At 30.1% G+C, this 19,811-nt stretch overlaps 2 protein-coding genes across 2 annotated transcripts; one reads left to right on the top strand and one right to left on the bottom strand.

Annotated features, from left to right (window-relative positions):
* Positions 1 to 3,265: 3,265 nt before the first annotated feature.
* LOC123273879 lies at positions 3,266 to 9,990 on the bottom strand. The gene is made up of 5 exons (XM_044741358.1): positions 9,646 to 9,990; positions 8,966 to 9,160; positions 3,855 to 4,212; positions 3,532 to 3,780; positions 3,266 to 3,425 (listed from the first exon to the last, which is right to left on the bottom strand). The coding sequence occupies exons 1-5, from the start codon at positions 9,982 to 9,984 to the stop codon at positions 3,286 to 3,288; spliced, it is 1,281 nt and encodes a 426-aa protein (XP_044597293.1). The 5' UTR covers positions 9,985 to 9,990; the 3' UTR covers positions 3,266 to 3,285.
* A 3,555-nt stretch (positions 9,991 to 13,545) lies between these two features.
* LOC123273862 (DNA ligase 1-like) lies at positions 13,546 to 18,462 on the top strand. The gene is made up of 4 exons (XM_044741333.1): positions 13,546 to 13,629; positions 14,767 to 15,016; positions 16,298 to 16,397; positions 17,327 to 18,462. The coding sequence occupies exons 2-4, from the start codon at positions 14,778 to 14,780 to the stop codon at positions 18,425 to 18,427; spliced, it is 1,440 nt and encodes a 479-aa protein (XP_044597268.1). The 5' UTR covers positions 13,546 to 13,629; positions 14,767 to 14,777; the 3' UTR covers positions 18,428 to 18,462.
* The last annotated feature ends 1,349 nt before the right edge of the window (positions 18,463 to 19,811 follow it).

The following is a 19,811-nucleotide window of genomic DNA, read 5'->3' as shown; positions in this document are numbered from 1 at the left end:
TTTTCTTAATTATTTCACTTGACACACGAGAAATCGCACGCCCGTTCAATTTTGAACGGGTGAAAGTTATATTCGCGGGGAAAATAATTGCAATGATCATTTGGGGGGGGGGGGGATTAGTATAAAAAATGATTAATTATATAATAATGATCAAGGAAAAAAATAATTTTTCTAATTATTTTACTTAACGCACGAGAAATTGCACACCTGTTTAATTTTGAACGATATATTCGATTGCCATGAAACCTACCTTAAAATTGGGAAAACGGTCGACCCTGAAGGCCATTCCTGCAACTTTCCGCCATTTTCCTACCTAGTCGCCTAAAATTACATTTATGACGTTTTCCAACTCTTCGAGCTCAAAAATACAATTTATGTATTATTTCAAGCTCTCCCAGCTTAAAACGATAGCTTTTTTGAGCTCTCGAATTCTTCAAGCTCCTACGTCTGGTTGAAGTTTGATAAACCACTTTTTTTTTAATTTATAAACCGCAATCACTTTTGAATGAATCAACCGATTTTCATATGGTTTCGGCATTCGACGCAGTTTCTTGAGCCTCATAAACAATGTTTAAGTTCGATTTCGAGCAACTTGGCGGCGATCGACGTGGATTTTTTATGTTTTAAGCTGATTTATTTTCGAAATAGACCGAAACAGCCGTTTAAAAGTTAATCCGAAAAACACATTTAAAAAAATTTTTTTTTCCTAGTTACTTTGAGATTTCTCAAAATCTACTGGTCTCAATCGGTCCAAATTTTATTTACAATCTATGTTCGGCCAAGCATTTTCAAATGGCGGCAATCGCGATGAAATCGATCAAACCGTTCAAAAGTTATAAGCGGTTCACTTAGTTACACGCCCCCACACACACACACACACACACACACACACACACACACACACACACACACACACACACACACACACACACACACAGACGTATCGACATCATCATAAAAATAGGCAAGAAAGCTTCTTAGGGCTTCATAACGTCGAGATCTGTTGAAACCTCGATTTTTGCAAAACGGGGTAAAACCAATAATTTTCTGTTTTTAGGAAATTTTCAATTTTCTCAGAGGGAAGTTTAATTAATTTTGTTCATAATAATTTTGTTAATACAAATTTTTATTTCAATGTTATGAATCGATAAAATACACTTTTTTTACTATACGAAAAAAAAATTTTAGATACTTTCTAATTATCATTAAATTACTAAAATGATTTACTATAATAAAAGAACATAAAAGCAAATTATTTTCATTCAGAGAAAAACATTCTATTACTTACAATAGTGAAGTTAAAAAAATTAATTTCGTTTTTAAAAACTGCTAAATTTTCAATACGTCAATAACTGGTCAATTTTCCTAAATTTTCGTCACATGCTAAATTAAACTATTTATGGAATTCTAAACTAATAAATGATCCAGATACTAATGGATCGTGAAAAGATAATTTTATCTGAATGTTCATAATTAAGTGAAATGCAAAAATAGTATCTGATGATTTGTAAAAGAGTTGTACTTGATCTATTTATTTCTGAAGAAATTGCTGTAGAAGAACCAAGCAGATCGTGGAACTTCTTGATATAAATCTAAAACAAATGAAAAGAAAAATCAATAAATAAATTCTTTTGTATTATATAATAAAATAATTACATCAACATACCATTTAGTTTTAATATCTAAACATTTTTTAACAATAACCAAAAACAAAGACAATTTTGTCTGTTCTAAAGCTTTGAACTCTTCCATGTTTTGAAATTTTTCAATATTAGCAATCACATATTCGATAGCCAATCCTTTCAACTGCTTAGCATGGTGACGATCCGCGAAAATCATAATCCTAATAGCATTTTCAAAATTCAAAGTTTTGGATAGCGAATATTCGCACATTTCTTTGAGCGATTGAACATGATACTTGCCAGCATCGCATCTTTTTTTTGTATTGAAGACATCGTGGATGATGTCGCTGAACATCCTTTTTAAACTTTTTAGCGGCTTGATGGTAATGCTGTTCAACAGGTACTCATCGTAGACAATCAAGTCAATTCCCACGCTCAGAGTGTCGTTTTGAATGAATTCATCTTTTTTTTGCAGTACTTCGTCAATTTTTACAAACTTAGGAAATCCGTAGCCTTGTTTCATTCCTACGAATAAGTAATGAAGCCATACATGTGATGATTCATTGTAAACCTCATTAGCATTTATGAATTTTTCTTTTTTGTTGTTTAAAATAAATAACAAATACTTTGTTCGGACTTAACGGCATTCAATTTCTGACATCAAGTGTATTGACAACCATGATTTTTTTTTTGATGATTCATTTTATCTTTTTTAATTTTCAGTTCTAGATACCATGAATAAATTATTGATTATATAATTATTGATTATATAATTACACCTAATAATCCACAAACTACTTGCCCGTTTAATTTCGAACGGGTGAACTTTAAATTGTTAGGCATAATAACAATAATCGGTTGGCTAAGGCAATTATCATTAACAATGATTAATTATTCGATAATGATAATTAAGAAAAAAAACAATTTTGTTCATAATTAGATGTAATACCTAACAAACTGCTCGCCCGTTCAATTTCGAACGGGTGAACTATAAATTGTTAGGCATAAGAACGGGAATAATAAGTGGGCTAGCGCAATTATCACTAAAACTGATTAGTTATGTAATAATAATTATAAAAAATAATAATTTTGTTAATAATTAGACTTAATACGCAACAAACTGTCCACTCGTTCAATTTCAAACGGGTGAACTTTAAACTGTAAGGAATAAAAATAATAATAATTAGCTGAATGAGGGGATTTTTATTAAAAATTATTAATTATACAATAAACGTTAATAAAAAAAAATTTTATTAATAATTAGGCCTAATACCCTAACAAACTGCCCGCCTGTTCATTTTTAAACGGGCGAACTCTAAATTGTCAGAAATAAAAATAATAATAATTAATTGACTGAGAGGATTATTATTGAAATGATTAATTATGTAATAAAATTTATAAAAAAAATAATTTCAGTAATGATTAAACCTACTACCCCATAAATTGCCCGCTCGTTTCATTTTGCACGGATAAATTTTATGTTTGTAGGGATAAAAATAGCAATGATGATTTGGCTGAGGAAATTATTATTAAAAACGATCAATTACATAATATAAATGAAGAAAAAATGGAGAAAAAAAATAATTTTCTTAATTATTTAACCTAATACCTAAAAAATTGGATGCCCGTTGGATTTTGCACGGGTGTGCACGAGTTTATTTTGTTATTTTTTTGTTTTCTTTAACAACATCTTAAAATTTTCGGCGGATAATGATATCTTCGTTCTTTTGAATATCTTTCCTGTTCCCTGTCCACTTGTCGTTCCCTCTTTACTTGTCGTTTCAAGATCATGGTCCGTCTCATCTGTAATAAGTAAATTAATTTTCAATATTAGAGTTCCTGCAGTATATAAATATATAAAGAGAAAAAGTAATATATAATAGTATTTATATCTAAAAGATGTACTAACCAATGTCATCATTATCGGTTACATCGTCTTCACTCGGGATTTCAAATTTTGGGGCTCGCTTATGAATGATATAGCTGATCCTGCTCAAGAAATAGCTGACGGATTTTGTTCCCGCTTTAAATTCCTCGCACAGTTGTTGTCTTTCAGTTGCCCGCACCAATGTCCTTCTGGATACTGACCCGACTTGGACTCCCTCCTTTATGGACTTTCTGTTCCTAATTCCAGTTTCCAAATTTTGTTTTATGTGTTCTAAATGTAAAGTAGAAGAGAATAAAGTAAAATTAAATTATATTGAATCGTGTAAAAATAAAAGAAATACTAACGGATTAATGTCGAAGGTTTTGGATGTTTTCGAAGGTTCCTTGCAAGATCAGCGTTATACGATTCGGAATAATTATCAGTCGTTTTCTTTAAATCATTTACGCAGAATTCTTTGGGACCTCTGTTGTTAAGCCAATAGTCTTCATAATAATTGAGAAGAGGTCTAAAAATTCCCTTATATTTTTCAGGTAAGCGTTTCTCATACTCCTTATAACCATCCCAAATCTCATTTTCTGGAAGAAATGCAAGCGCCATGAGCATCCTCAATTCACGGCGTCCCTCATCATCTTTCTTTATCTGTTCCCATACGCCAAGCTGAGAAGCATTTTTTTGGATTGCCTGTGGTGAAAATTTAGGATTCTGGATTTGCGATTTTGTTACTATAGCAGAATAGTTCATTGCTGTAGTAGAAACTACGATATTGTTTGAATAATAGAGTAGTCATAATGATATACTCAGAAAAAATGAATAACTTAACATAAGGAAATGTTTTGTATTTTCTATTGGAAATCATATTTTCAGCTAATGAAATAATTTTTTTGAATTTTATTATTTTGATATAAGATTTTTTATTATTATGCCAATTCATTTTTATATTTGTTTCAAGATGATTTCATTTGACTTTACTAAAATAATTCATTACAAAAATTGTAAGATTTTTGCTATAACAATTATTTAATTTCTAGCCGTTACTGTTTCTATTTTTAGTAGATTTCATAAAAATCTAACTATTGCAGCCGTCCTCATGGCGCAACTTTTAAAAACTTTAGTCATTTTCTGTCAAGCTGAGTCAGAAAATGTAGTTCGTTCAAAAGTTTATATATGTATGTATGTATTTATATATATATATATATATATATATATATATATATATATATATATATATATATATATATATCTATATATATATAGGAGATCCCGTTTTTGAACTCACTGATCACGATATCTCTGAATCTATAAGGCCTAGAGACTTGAAACTTGGTAGGAATGTTCCTTTCGCCGCGTAGAGGTCAGCTAAGAACGGATTTTACGGAATTCCACCCATAAGGGGTGTTGCGGGGGCGTAAACAATGGAAAATTGATATTTTCAAACTATAGCTCCTGCAAACCTGAAATTTGGTAGATATATCTTTTTTCATACGTTGAGGGCAACTGAGAACAAATTTTACGAAATTCCACTCCCAAAGGGGATTGCGGGGGCGTAAACAATGGAAAATTAATATTTCAAAACTACAGCTTCTATAGACTTGAAACTTGATAGAAATATTTCTTTTGTAATGTAGAGGTCAACCAAGAACAAATTTTACGGAATTCTACTCCCAAAGTACTATTATTTTGTCATGTAGAGTTCAACTATTTATTTTGTCATGTAGAGTTCAACTAAAAACACATTCTCCGAAACTCTCCCTCAATTGAGGATTGCGGGGGCGTAAACAATGAAAAATTAATATTTCCAAACTATAGTTCCTATAAGCTTGAAATTTGGAAGGAATGTTCCTTTTGCTGTGTAAAGAACAGCTAATCATGAATAATTTTTAGATGAGTAAAGGTCAGCTAACAAATTTTACGAAACTCCACCCATAGAGGGCTTTGCGGGGGCGTTATCTATATATATATATATATATATATATATATATATATATATATATATATATATATATATATATCTATATATATATAAGAGATTTCCACCTATATATTGACTCATCACGATATCTCTGGAACCATAAGGCGTAGCGACTTGAAATTTGGTAGGATTATTCCTTTCGCTGAGTAGAGGTCAGCTAAGAACGGATTTTACGAAATTCCACCCACAAGGGGGGTTGCGGGGGCGTTAACAATGGAAAATTCCCATTTTTAACCTATAGCTGCTATCGACTTCAAATTTGGTAGGAATCTCCTATATGTGATGTAGAAATGATCTAAGAGCGGATTTTATGACAATCTACTCCCAATATGGATTGCGGGGGTGGACGTTAACAATGAAAATTAAAAATTTTCGACTTCTAGCTACTACAGACTCCTAATTTTGTATGAATTTTGTGTAAGTGATGTAAAAATAATTTATGAACGAATTCTACGATATCCCACTCCACAGAGGAATGCGGGGGTGGATCTTAACAATGAAAATTTTAAATTTTTTAGCTGTAGCTTCTAAAGGCTAAGAATTTGGTAAGAATCTGTTCTATGGGATGTAGAAATGATCTAAGATCGTATTTTATGACAATCTACTCCCAATATGGATTGCGGGGGTGGACGTTAACAATGAAAATTAAAAATTTTCGACTTCTAGCTACTACAGACTCCTAATTTTGTATGAATTTTGTGTAAGTGATGTAAAAATAATTTATGAACGAATTTTACGATATCCCTTCCGACAGGGGGTTGCCGGGGTGGGTGTTAATAATTGAATTTTTAAATTTCCGAGCTGTAGCTCCTATAAGCTCAAAATTTGAAAAGAATCTGCTATATAAGATAAGCTGAAACTAAGGAAACGACCCAACGTCTACGAAAGTATTTACTACCGTTATAGATTGAAATATAGATTAACTATTAAGTTGGAATACTAAAATAAAATAATCTATATATATATAAGAGATATCCACCGATATATTGACTCATCACGATATCTCTGGAACCATAAAGCGTAGAGACTTGAAATTTGGTAGGAATATTCCTTTCGTCGAGTAGAGGTCAGCTAAGAACGGATTTTACGAAATTCCACCCACAAGGGGGGTTGCGGGCGCGTTGACAATGGAAAATTCCCGTATTTAAATTATAGCTCCTTTAGACTCCAAATTTGATAGGAATCTTCTTTATGTGACGTAGAAATGATCTATGAGCGGATTTTATGATAACTCATCCCCAATAAGGAATGCGGGGGTGGGTGTTAACAATGAAAATTTTTAATTTTCAAGCTGTAGCTTCTACAGACTCCAAATTTTGTATGAATTTTCTGTAAGTAATGTAAAAATAATTTATGAACGAATTTTACGATATCCCACCCCACAGGAGGTTGCGGGGGTGGGTGTTAACAATGAAAATTTTAAATTTCCGAGCTGTAGCTCCTTTAGGCTCCAAATTTAATAAGAATCTGCTATATGCGAGGTAGACATGGTCTAAGAGCAGATTTTATAGCAATCAACTCCCAATATTAATTGCGGGGTGGGCGTTAACAATGGAAATTTTTAATTTTCAAGCTATCGCTCCCACAGACTCTAAGAACGGATTTGACAAAAGAATCACCTCTAATAAGGATCGCGGGGGTGGGTGTTAACAATAAAAAATATTAATTTCCAAAATATAGCTTCTAAAAACTCTAAATTTCGTAGAAATCTTTTATTTCTCAGGTAGAGATCATCTCAAAATGGATTTCAATAAAGTTTACTTGCGATAGGAATTGCGGGGGTGGGTGTTAAAATCTAAAATTTTAATTTCCAAACTGTAATTTCTAAAAACTCCAAATTTGATCAAATTCCAACCTTAAAGGGGATTGCGGGGGCATTAACAATGAAAATCTCTAATTTCTAAACAAATAGTTTCTACGGACTCGAACTTTTGTTGGAACCTTTTATTTGTAATGTATAAATCATCTCGAATAGGATCTTACAAAATTCCTTTCCCACATAGGAGTACGGGAGTGATAATTGTCAAAAAATTCATATTCTTCAAATACAGTTCCTACAGATATAAAATTTGATAGAATCTCAAGAGAAATAGGAAATTACAGAGATGGCCTCCAAGGTCAACGGATTTAAATATTTTTCTTTCTTAATAATTATATTTTGTTACAACAATCGTCCCTTTGGCTGCGGCGAAAAAGTCATTGTAAGGTTTCCAAAATTTAATTTTACATATAGCTATCCAGTCAACGGACTAAGAATTTTACATACATTTTATTTTAGCTTATCACATAACCGATAAATTGTTCTTATTACGGGATCGCGGGAATGTAACAGATTAAAATGAATACATTTTCTAAACACTTGAGATGTGGAAAAGAAATTTGGATACTTATTTTAAAAGAATTTGTAAAAAACATGTACAAATAATTTCCTATGAAAAATTGATGTCACGGAGGAAATTTTAATTAACGGCAAAATTCGTCGCACTTCAAGCTAGGCAGATTTCAACTTGACTTATGAGACCTCCAATTACTTTAACTGAAACTTTCTATGCTCATTTAAAAATTTTTTCTTCGTGTCAATTATTCATCATTTTTGGAAGAAAGCCACGGGAATGTTATAGTAATTGCACATTGAAAGCTACAATGAATATTAGCTAGAATAATCACAAGGATAAAAGATACAGTTCAATCGAATGGAATTTGAAATCTGTGCGAGTCAAAACAATATTCCAATTAAATTTCAAGTCTAGATCTGAAAATATAATTCTATTAAGTGCCCAGCGGAGCGGGCGGGTAACAGCTAGTATATATATATATATATACGATATAACGCGGCTTGTCAGCACGATAGCGTTCTCAATTTATATCCGATTCTTCTCAAACTCAACATGCTTCATCTATCGATAAATACCAAGGTTAAGTTCGAAGATGAGCTTAATCGGGCGAGTAGTTTGGAAATGACAGGATTTTGAAATTTTGAAAATCGTAAAAATTGATGTTTATTTCTAATGTATTTTTAATATTAAGTAGCAAGTAGCAAGTAGCAAGTTGCAAATTTGCTACTAATTACTATTTTTTTGCTAGTGACCGTATACCCGTTCCTAGTTCATGGCAGCAATTCTGATCCAAGATTAGAAAATTAAAAACAAAAATTTTCTTGGATCAAGATATACGTTTTTTCGGTGTAGTAAATTAGTATTAAAGTAAGAAGAAAAAAGAGTCGCAATAAAGTCAGGTAGAATTCAACAAGGGATTCAAAACGATGGTTAATATACATACTAAGAATCAACCACCAGATATATTTTTTTTAATTTACGCAGATTTTTGTTTAATCAGTATTCATGAAATAAGGAGGTAAAGATTACACTAATGTAGAATTCATATCGAAGAGGGAGTATAGGAAGAAACGGAGCCTGATTTGATCGTAATTAGTAGCATAATGTAATACAAATATTAACTTTCGTTTAAATAAAAAAAACGTTATACTTGCGAGTGATGAAAAAAACAACCACGGATCTCTGCTAATGGCATGAATTTTCTAAAAGCGTTTCGTGATGCAATTTCGAAATCGGCCATCACGACCTTGTCGTATTCTTTAAAATCTTTGAAAATTACTTTGAAAACACTCTCATAGGCATATTGCGTCTTCCGGTCGAGCAGAATCCAAGCCAGAGGGAAACACTGAAATTAAAGTTAATATAAAAATTATTGACATAAATATTTACTTGATACAAAGTAGAGTAATTTAGTTAAATAAGGAATTAATTTAGTTAAAAATTTGTAATTTTAAACTAGAAAAATGTCTTCAGAAATTATGTGGAAAAAAAACACTCTCCAAAATTTCATGACAACGATACTTCGTGAGCAAATAGATCAATCTTGATGCGGTTTACAGCAACCGGTGCTATTTTTTAAAATTAAAAGTTGATTACATTTGGAAATGAACAATATTGTAGTTAAAAAGTTATTTAAGATCAAAGTTGTTAATATAATTAAATTTTCGAGATTTCTCCCAATTTAGGAAGCCAAATTGATCCAAATCCACGCAAAATTTAAGGTCAACAGAACCCTTCGGTATGCTGCAATTTACGTTTAGCTCGGTCAAGTCATTTAAAAGTGATAGAGGTTTACAATCACATACACACACACACTAAGAAAAATATTACCGTGTTTTCCCATATGGCGTGGATAACGTACAGTTGATGGTGTTTTGTGACTTTCTTCGGTGCGATATCTGGATATCGAGAAAAAGTACCATCACCGCATAGCAGTTCACAGTTTTTAAATTGAACCACGTATTGCGGATCCCATATAAGAAGTGCAGTGCTGTCTTTTTCTTTAATGAGATCGACCTTGAGTCTTCCACCGCTGTACTCAAGCAAATTTTGAAACTTTTCCTTAATCATTACACTATACAGCTCCTCGATCCCATTTGTGATCTTTGGGTAAGTCACTGGCAAACTTGTCCAACGCTTCAGGGTGCTTTGTACTGATTTGTATGGCATGACCACTGCGGCTTCTGGGCATCTAGATTATAAAGGAAATTATTAATATTTGTAAATGTCACCTTCGACAGTTTATAAAAATATTTGCATTAAGATGTCTGTGAGTCTGTGTGTTTGAGTGAGCTTCTCACATTAAGATATATGAATATGAGCGTTACATGTAAGTCTGTGAATGCATTGATAGAAAAGCAAACTTGATTTAAAAGACTAAATCTAAAACCAAGAATACCATTTTCAAGAAAATGATTTTCATGAGTCAAGAGGATAAATTCTTCAGCGAAAAACTTTTTATTTCAACTCAAAAGATCTTTTTCTTTAAAATAGTAATTTTGGTTCAAGATTTTGTCTTTTGAATCAAGTTAACTTTTTTAGCAGTGTATTACGACGCTCATATATATGTAAAGGAGTAGTATGTGCCATGATGTGTGCGTATAAGTGTGAGTGTTTGTGTACGTTACTCACAATAGAGCTACTTGTTCGTAAATTTTCTTCTTATTACATCCGGGAAAACATTTTTCTTTCAGTAATTGTCGAAACTGTCGCTTCTCTTTGAATAATGGATTTTTACGACAGTCGTGAATTTGAGACTCTTTAAAAATTCCATTCTCCCAGATCAGCGTTCCAGTGCAATGTTCTTTTCCAGGAAACTTCTTATAAAAGCAGTTATAATATCTATACAAAAAAAAAAAACATTAACTTCAGTGAAATAAAACGTTCAACTTTTAATTTTTAATTTTTTCGTAATAATAAAATTAGTTCTTTACGTACCTTAAGGGGGAAGTAGGATATTCCAACCCGCTTATAAAATTGCTTCCTGAGCCGATAGCGAGGGTGGCAAACACGCGGATTGGGATATCCTACTTTTCTCGCAGGCGAGTATGATATTTTTCATCATATTTGTAACCAAAAGTTTAAATTATGTTTCACTGTCTTTGCGAGAAGGTTGGTGCAAATGTCAAACTGTTTATTTTTTTGCATATGTTGTTCCATAAAATCATATCACGCTTTCTTTCCACAAAACAGGGCAGAAAGTTTAAACTTTTGGTGCAGATATGATGGAAAAAATGTTTTGATTTACGAATATTTTTTTTCTTACAAAAAGCTCAATTTATTATTCTATAATTCGATTATATTGAAGAAAGAAACTTATTCTTTTTAAAATACTGTTTTAATTTAGAAAAAAAAACCTTGAAGCAGTGAATAAAAAATTATAATCTTGAACGAAAATTAAGAAAAAGTCAAATTTTAAACTTTAGTGAAGTTAATATCAGTCTTTTCATTATAGAACCGGAACATGGTGAGCTCAGAATTTTTTCGTTTTGTGTACCGGCAATTACAAATATCATACATGTAAGCGACTCGACATTAAGTTTTATTAACGGAATTGCTTCTGTAAAAAACGTGATTAAAAATAATTTTAACAGAATTAAACTGAAATCGATAAATATGCAAATTATTAAAATAAATAATCTTTTGTTACTGAAGAAACGTCACGGTCGGAAAATGTGCTAAGTGACCTAAGAAAATTACTCGTTTAATGATATAAACCTAATATTCGGCAAAATAACAGCAAGCTTGAAATCAACTAATGATAAAATTAAAATTACTAATGATAGATCAGTTGAGTTTAACTGAAAATATATCTACATTATTTGTAAACTTTTAACGATTACTCGATTAACTCCACGCTCATGTTATGTAGCCCCGTCATATCATTAATATACTATATATCAATAGTTTAAAATAGAAATTCTTTGAAACGGTACTAGATATAATAAAATAATAATAAAATTCTTAAAACTGAATCTTCATCAAAATCTTCAACTTCTAAAAGTTTAAAACTATCTCTGCTAAAGCTAATTCGAAATAATTTAAAACAATTTAAAATAATTCAAGAGCATCATGGAGGTAATCTTTATAAATTATTTTTTTTTGAATTAGAGATATTCAAATTTCTAATATTTCCTGAAAAAATGCGAACTCGTTTGAATTTGCACAAATATGGCCTCAAACCGTATAGGCAAATAATCTTAGAGATATGTCTTCATCAACTATGTTAAGTAAGTTTTGTAAGGCTAGTAAATGATATTTGTCACTTGTACGTTTAAAGCTGTACGAGTGAACTCTATATTCTTCATTAGCAAATAATATTATCAATAGCTAAACATGTATAACAATTCAGTCACAATAAACGGGTATAAATAAACGGGTAACTTAGATTTTCAGCTATTAAGGATTTTGCTTGATTAACTTAATGAACAAATTGCAACAAAAAATGCAATTAGCTGTGTATTTTATGACATCAGCCAATATTTAACCAATTAATTTCTCTGAGCTACACAGCTCCGCTTATTTATTATAAATAGGCACAAATAATCGGGTAACTTAGATTTTCATCTATTGAGTGTGTAACGTTATTAATTTAATGAACGTAACTAATTTTTTCTTGAGTCAAAAAGGTTTTCAATTCATTTCAGAAATTCGTTTATCATCAAAATGGTATTCTTGGTTCAAGATAATTTCCTTTATGTCAAGTTAACTCTTTCATCACTGTAACGTGGATAAATTTCAGTAAAACTCCTGACATTCGGCCTGAGACTATTATTTACAGTTGAATAAACCAGATTTAGTCAGACGGTAGAATTTAAATTATTTCACAATTTCGGAAGGATATATTTTTATCATAAGTCTAAAGTTCATCGAAAACATAAAATAATTGTCCATACATTGGGCGGTTATTAACGAATACATTTACATCTACTTTTTTACTTACACTGCAGCAATTACGTTATTCTTATATGAAACTTTATTACGATGATAACAATAATCCCCGTACTCCATAATTGAAAAAATAATATAAATATTTAAAACGTGCTAATATTATATTAACAATTTCAACATAGGCTTTAGACGCTTTCACAACCGCTATATTCCAGAAATATGATAAGCTGTTTTGCTTGGCTTGAGATTGGTCAGCCCCTTCCCCCCTTTCCCCATCTTCTATTTTCCGGATTAATTTAATTTTTATGATTGATTTTTTTCAAATTATTGATTGTATTATTTGATTGTACAATATTTTTCTTTATGCCCCATTTTCTATTCGGAACTTTTGTATTACGTATAATTATTCTCAATCGACGAAAATGAGATTCCCATAAAACATATAAATGTGTGTATCAATGACATCATAAATACTATGCATATTATTATTTGTATGTATATGTATAAACAAGACAAATAATTTCCACCAATTTAAAAAAATTAGATGCAATACTGAACTTCGAGGATAAAAATGCAAATAAAAACTCAAGTATAAAAATATTAAAATTCATAAAAAAAAATTTTATTTAGAATAATTTCATAAGAATTCATCATTTTGAAAATCAGTGTCATTATTGAATCGGCAGAGTTCGCTGGTGAGGGTAGGGTGACGGCGGGGCGGACGCTAAGAAAACGCGATCGTCAATTCCTCACGTCAAGAAACGTCTATGTTACTTGTAGCGGTGTTGTTTGCGTGTTAGCTGATTTTTTTCTAGGTGTTGCCTCAATAAAATAAAAATATTTTAAAATTATTTACAATTTATTTTCCAAGTGTTTTAAAAGAAAATATCAGATCTTTCATTTGTATCGGAAGATCTTAAAAAAGTAAGTAAACAGTATGAATAAATTCAATTAATAATAATAATACGATTTTATTAATATTTTATTTATAATATTATTCGTAAAAATAATCAGAGGAATGAATTGAACAATACCTAAAGATTTTCATCAATGAATAAAGAGAAAATAATAATATGCTGATGTTATGAAAACTATTAAATTGTGATTATAAATTTGGATAGATATAACTTTTTTTAATTGTTTTCAAAATTGTATATTTTTTTTACATTCTACTTTTTGCGAGATTGTAATTTCTATGAAATTAAAATAATGATCAAATTTGATCAAAATAAACTTTTCAAGCTTAAATTTTTAACTCTCACTTGTTAAAGTCAATCAATTAAAATTTTATTTGATTTCCTCGTTTAAAAGTCCTAGGAAGCTATTCTTTCTATTCTCGAGAGGATTTCACAGTGTTTATAAGTGCATAGATATGTGTTTGTGCTCGTGTGGATGAGTGAATATATGTGTGTACGTTTCTTATACTTTCGAATGGTTTGACAGATTTCATTGCGCTTAGTAGCATTAACAAGAGTTTTCCTAATCTTAAATTTTCTGATAACTTAAACGAGTTTAAATCGACAGATTATGAAAAATTTTCAAAAAAAAAAAATTATAGTTAATTTTTTTTTATTTCCGTCGAAAACGACCTGACAAGAAATGTAGAAGTTATTTGAAAAAAAAATACACTTTCACCGAAATTTTTCGATAACGATCTCCCGAACGGGTCAAGTGATTTTGATTTTATTGGTCGTGTTGGATACTGTTTTTTGAGTAGAATAGGTGATTAGATTTTGAAATAAATTCCCTTATCAATTGGGACACGGTGACATCCTCGTGGAAATAGCCGGAATTGTTTCTTAACACCCCACAACTTGGAGATCTGATGAAAATTTGATTTTCAAGAATCGGGATGAAATCATGAACTTTTCATTTTTTTTTTGTAAATGATAGATTTTCATAGCGGGAAGTGAAAGAAGAACAATAATTTTTCTTGTATTTCATGGATATCTGGATTTTATTCATGAAATCGTAAGAACAGATTTTAGACCTTAACCGAATACTTACCGTTAATTGTAACTATTTATTTCATTATTAATGACATATTGATGAATGTTTCAGCCGTTTCGAAAATGGTCGAAAATTTTCAAGTTGGGAAGGAATATCCAGCAGATCAGCTACAATTCCATAAAGATTTGGATGCCTATGAACAGCAGACAAAACACAAGTTCTTCTCATACGACACGAGAACTATGTCTGCTGTTCAGAAAAGGTACAGTAAAAAAATGGAAAATTCGAGTTGGCAGCTTTACGAAGCGAACTTTCGCTGTATAAGGGGGAAAAAAAAACATTCACCTCAGGATAAGAATGTGTAAGTAAGACTATTGCATAATAATACATTGAATCGTAACTAATAGAAGACTTTATCAAGTATTAAAAAAATTTATTTGTTTGGAAACAATTGATTCAGTTCTTAAATATGAATAAGAGGAAAAAAAACATTCATTTTTAACTAATGATTAATTTTTCGTAATTAACAAATGTTTGAAACAGTATTTGTTATTCTTGAACCATTAATAATTTTTGCTTAACTAATATTTATTTGAGTTTACTTTTTATCCCGTTGTTATCTTGTTCAGGATATAATGTGAAGATCATTAAAAAATAGACAGAGCGAAAAGTTTTTATAATAGAGATAAAAACTATGTTGACTGTTACAAAAATTAGTTTGTCATAAATATATTGTCTTCATTTTTTATGAAAAATCAATCTACCAGATCTAATAGAATTTTCTGTCATAGTTATGAAAATATAAAAAGTGTCGAAAGAGAATTTTTATGCTTTTAAGTTCATTGGTAAATGCTCAAAATTCATGAAAGTAGCAGAACTAAAACGAAATTCATTTTGAAGAAAAAATTTCATATAGAATTTTTACCATTAGGATTTGTAAACTTTATAAATTTTTAATATTCGTGATTATCTTAAAATTATAAGAACGTCGGTCATGAGCTTCAAAAATACTCTTCAAAAGTCATATCTATTTTTCCAACTACAATAGATGTCTAGATATTAAGAAAAAAATCTAGAAATGTGAATGAATGAAATAAATATCATTAAATCTAATTAAAATGTCGGCATCATTGGCCGAGTAGTCTAAGTACTTAGACTGCCCGAACAATGAGTTGACATTACTGACATGGGTTTTTTCTGTGGTTTCGCCATGTCAATGTGTCTATAGTTGAGGCAAAGGGAAAATACAGTACAGTAATACACAAGTCGGTCTACAGCCGCACAGGACTAACGCGGAATAATCCGCAAACGCCAAACTAATCGCCAAACCCATATTAATATCTGTAATCTATAAGAAACAGTATAAATAATAATAATAATAATAATAATAATAAAAATAATAATAATAATAATTTATTAAAGAGTTCAGTAATTCAAAGCCAACTTTCCCGATCCAAATTGATGGTAGACTTAATTTTTTAATTTTCATTAAATTTTTAATTTTCATTTATTAACTATTTTCACCATAATAATAATAGTAATAATAATAATAATAATAATAATAATAATAATAATAATAATAATAATAATAATAATAATAATTGGAGTAGAGTAATTAAAATAAACATACTTCTCATTGTAGAAAATACTGTCCAGTAGAATTAATAATCCGAATGAACAGCGAAAGAAATGCGTTCGTCGTGAAGAAGTGGAAACACCAGCATAACCACGGTCTTTCAAAGGTATAATACGTTTACACATCAACACACACGTACACTGATAGAAGGATTTGTTTATAGTTAAAAATTTAATATTGAACAAATCATTTATTAAAGACCACTTTTTAGTCCTTAACAAATATTTCTTAGTATTTAAAAAGATTTATTAATATTTAATAAATGAATATCAGATTTATTAAATACAAACAAATCATTTTAAATACTAAGAAATGTTTGTTGAATACTAAAAATTGGTCTCTAATAAATGATTTGTTAACTATTAACAAATATTTTTTGATACAAATAAATCCTTCTATCAGTGTACATTTTATTTCTTTAAGGAAGTACGAGCGCTAGGCGAGGTGGGGATAGGTATCGACTCGAACGCGGTAAGGGGAGAGCAGTAACCATATGATTTTTCTCAATATATAGATATACATTTAATATTGGCTAATCGCGGCATTTTTTTTTTTAATTAATAAATACACTTTAATTAGTCGGGCAACTGTAAATTTTTTTGAATTAAATTTATCACTAATATATTTACTATGATCCATAAGTTTTTTAAAAATATTCACCGACAGTTTTACGAGAAAAATACAGAAATGTGTCAATGTTTGAAGGATACCCCATAAGACCAATGTTCAATTTCTCAACTTCAAAGTTAATTATTTATTTAAATAATCGGGCAATCTCCTTCAAATTGTCGGAATTTATTTAGACATATTTAAACTTCATATTGAAAAAAAATCAAGCCTTTTATCAAAAGTTACCTTGGTGCTCGTACTTCCTTAATGCTTGAAAATCATTTTAAATTTCATTTCGAAATTGAAAAACTACACATACTTCACAATGCAAGGACTAATAAACATCCATGAACAATCACATAAACCGAAACACACACATTCACTATAGCTACTGAAAAAATATTATAATAATCAAATTGATTTCAGATAAAAGAGCGCAAGAAATCATGGGAAGAAAAGTTCATGGAAAGAATGAGTGAGAAAAAGAAAGAAAGAACAGGAAAAAAAAAAAAAAAGACACTAGAAGAAAGTATAGTAGATGAATACTTAAAAGTCTTATCAGAATACATAATTAATAATCCGAATAACTTGCAAGAAAAATTAAATTTAATAAAACTTAGTGGAGAAAAGATAGCTGAAATAGATGGGAAGAAAGATCAGATAATATTCCCAAGGGTAGACTCTAGTGGAGATGAGGAAGAAAATTTGTCAGGAACAGAAAATGAAGAAAGCACGAACGAAGAAGAGGAAATAGAAGTAAATGTCACAGAAAATATAACGGCACCAGGTAAACAAAATAATAGTGAAGCAGAGAAGTTAACAAGAAGAGACAAGAAAAAAAATGAAGAAGGAAAGAAAGAAGAAAAAAAGAGAAAGCACAAGCAAATTAAAGAAGTATCAATTTCGAAAAAGAAAGAACTTCAGGAAAAAAATAAAAGACAAAAAAAAGAAAAAGAAAAAGATGAAAATAAAGAGAACCAGACAATAAATGAAAGAATGGAAACAATCTTCAATGGAGAAAACAAAGAGGATACACCGAACAAGACTGATGAAAGTATAACGGCACCGGTGGAACAAAATTATAATAAAGGCGAATGGATAGAAAAAAAAAAAGAGGAAAAAAATGAAAAGAAGAAGAAGCTAACTGTACCAGAAGAAGAACCTATTGCAGAAATTAAGAAAGTGAGAGATGAAGATATAGAAGCGAAAAAAAGAGCTAAGGAAACGGGCCAAAATGATAATTTATCAAACGCAGAAATAATGTACCACGAAAATACAAAGAGTGACCTAAGTGTTACGGAAAATCAGATAACGGTGGAAAATCTAGTGCAGATATTGATAAAGGAAGAAGTATGGAAGGAGTGGAAAAAAGGATACGTGATCAAGTTGGAAGATTTAAAAGAAATAAATGATGAAATAAAAAATTACTTGAGAGAGAATGTAATAGTGGCCGAAGAATTAGAAAAAATGGTAACGACAGAAGTTCTACAATCAATCTATTATGCGATACATAATGGCGCAGTTTAAAAATAGAAAGAGTGATGATTTATATAAAATGTAACTTAGGCATGAAAAAATAAACTATGCATAAAATTTTTTCAAGCTAAATATTGTTGCAATCATTTTCAACGTGCTACTATACATATATATTATTACAATAAGATAAGCGGATGATTTATTTTCCGAATTTTGATTACATAATGGTTGATAATTTTTAATAATAACCCCCTCGGCCAACTAACTATTGTTATTATTAACTCTACAAAAATATAGTTCACCCGTAGATAATTAAACGGGCGAGAAATTTTCTGCGTGGTGGGTAAAAGAATTAGAAAAATTATTTTTGTTCTTAATTATTATTATATGATTAATCATTCTTAATATAAATCTCCCCCCCCCCCCTCTTAACTGATAATTGCAATTTCTTTCCTTGCGAAAATAATAGTCATCCGTTCAAAACTAAACGGGCGTGAAATTTCTTGGAAAGTAGGTTAAATTATTAAGAAAATTTTTTTTTTATTGTATATTGTAATATAATTAATCGTTTTTGATACTAATCCCCCCAGCCAACTGATCTTTGCAATTATTTTCCTTGCGAAAATAATAGTCACCCGTTCAATATTAAATGGGCATGCAATTTTTGGTGTGTCAATTGAAATAATTAAGAAAATTTTTTTTTTTATTTTTTATAATTATATAATCAATAATTTTTAATACTAATCCCCCCAGCCAACTGATCTTTGCAATTATTTTCCTTGCGAAAATAATAGTCACCCGTTCAATATTAAACGGGCATGCAATTTTTGGTGTGTCAAGTGAAATAATTAAGAAAATTTTTTTTTCATTGTTCGTTATTATATCATCAATGATTTTTAATACTAATACCCCCAGCCAACTGATCTTTGCAATTATTTACCTTGCGAAAATAACAGTGACCCGTTCAATATTAAACGGGCATGCAATTTTTAGTGTGTCAAGTGAAATAATAAATAAAAATTTTTTTTTCTATTGTTTATAATTATATAATCAATAATTTTTAATACTAATGCTCCCAGCCAACTGATTATTGCAATTATTTTCCTAGCGAAAATAATAGTCACCCGTTCAAAACTAAACGGGCGTGAAATTTCTTGGAAATTGGATAAATAATTAAAGAAATTTTTTTTATTGTCTATTATTATATTATTTATCGTTTTTAATACTAATCTCCCAAGCCAACTGATTATTGCAATTATTTATCTTGCGAAAATAACAGTGACCCGTTCAAAACTAAACGGGCGTGAAATTTTTGGTGTGTCAAGTGAAATAATTAAGAAAATTTTTTTTTTTATTGTTTATAATTATATAATCAATAATTTTTAATACTAATGCTCCCAGCCAACTGATTATTGCAATTATTTACCTTGCGAAA

This window comes from Cotesia glomerata, unplaced genomic scaffold, assembly GCF_020080835.1.
Source record: "Cotesia glomerata isolate CgM1 unplaced genomic scaffold, MPM_Cglom_v2.3 scaffold_15, whole genome shotgun sequence".
NCBI lineage: Eukaryota > Metazoa > Arthropoda > Insecta > Hymenoptera > Braconidae > Cotesia > Cotesia glomerata.
This window is presented reverse-complemented; position numbering and strand designations above follow the sequence as displayed.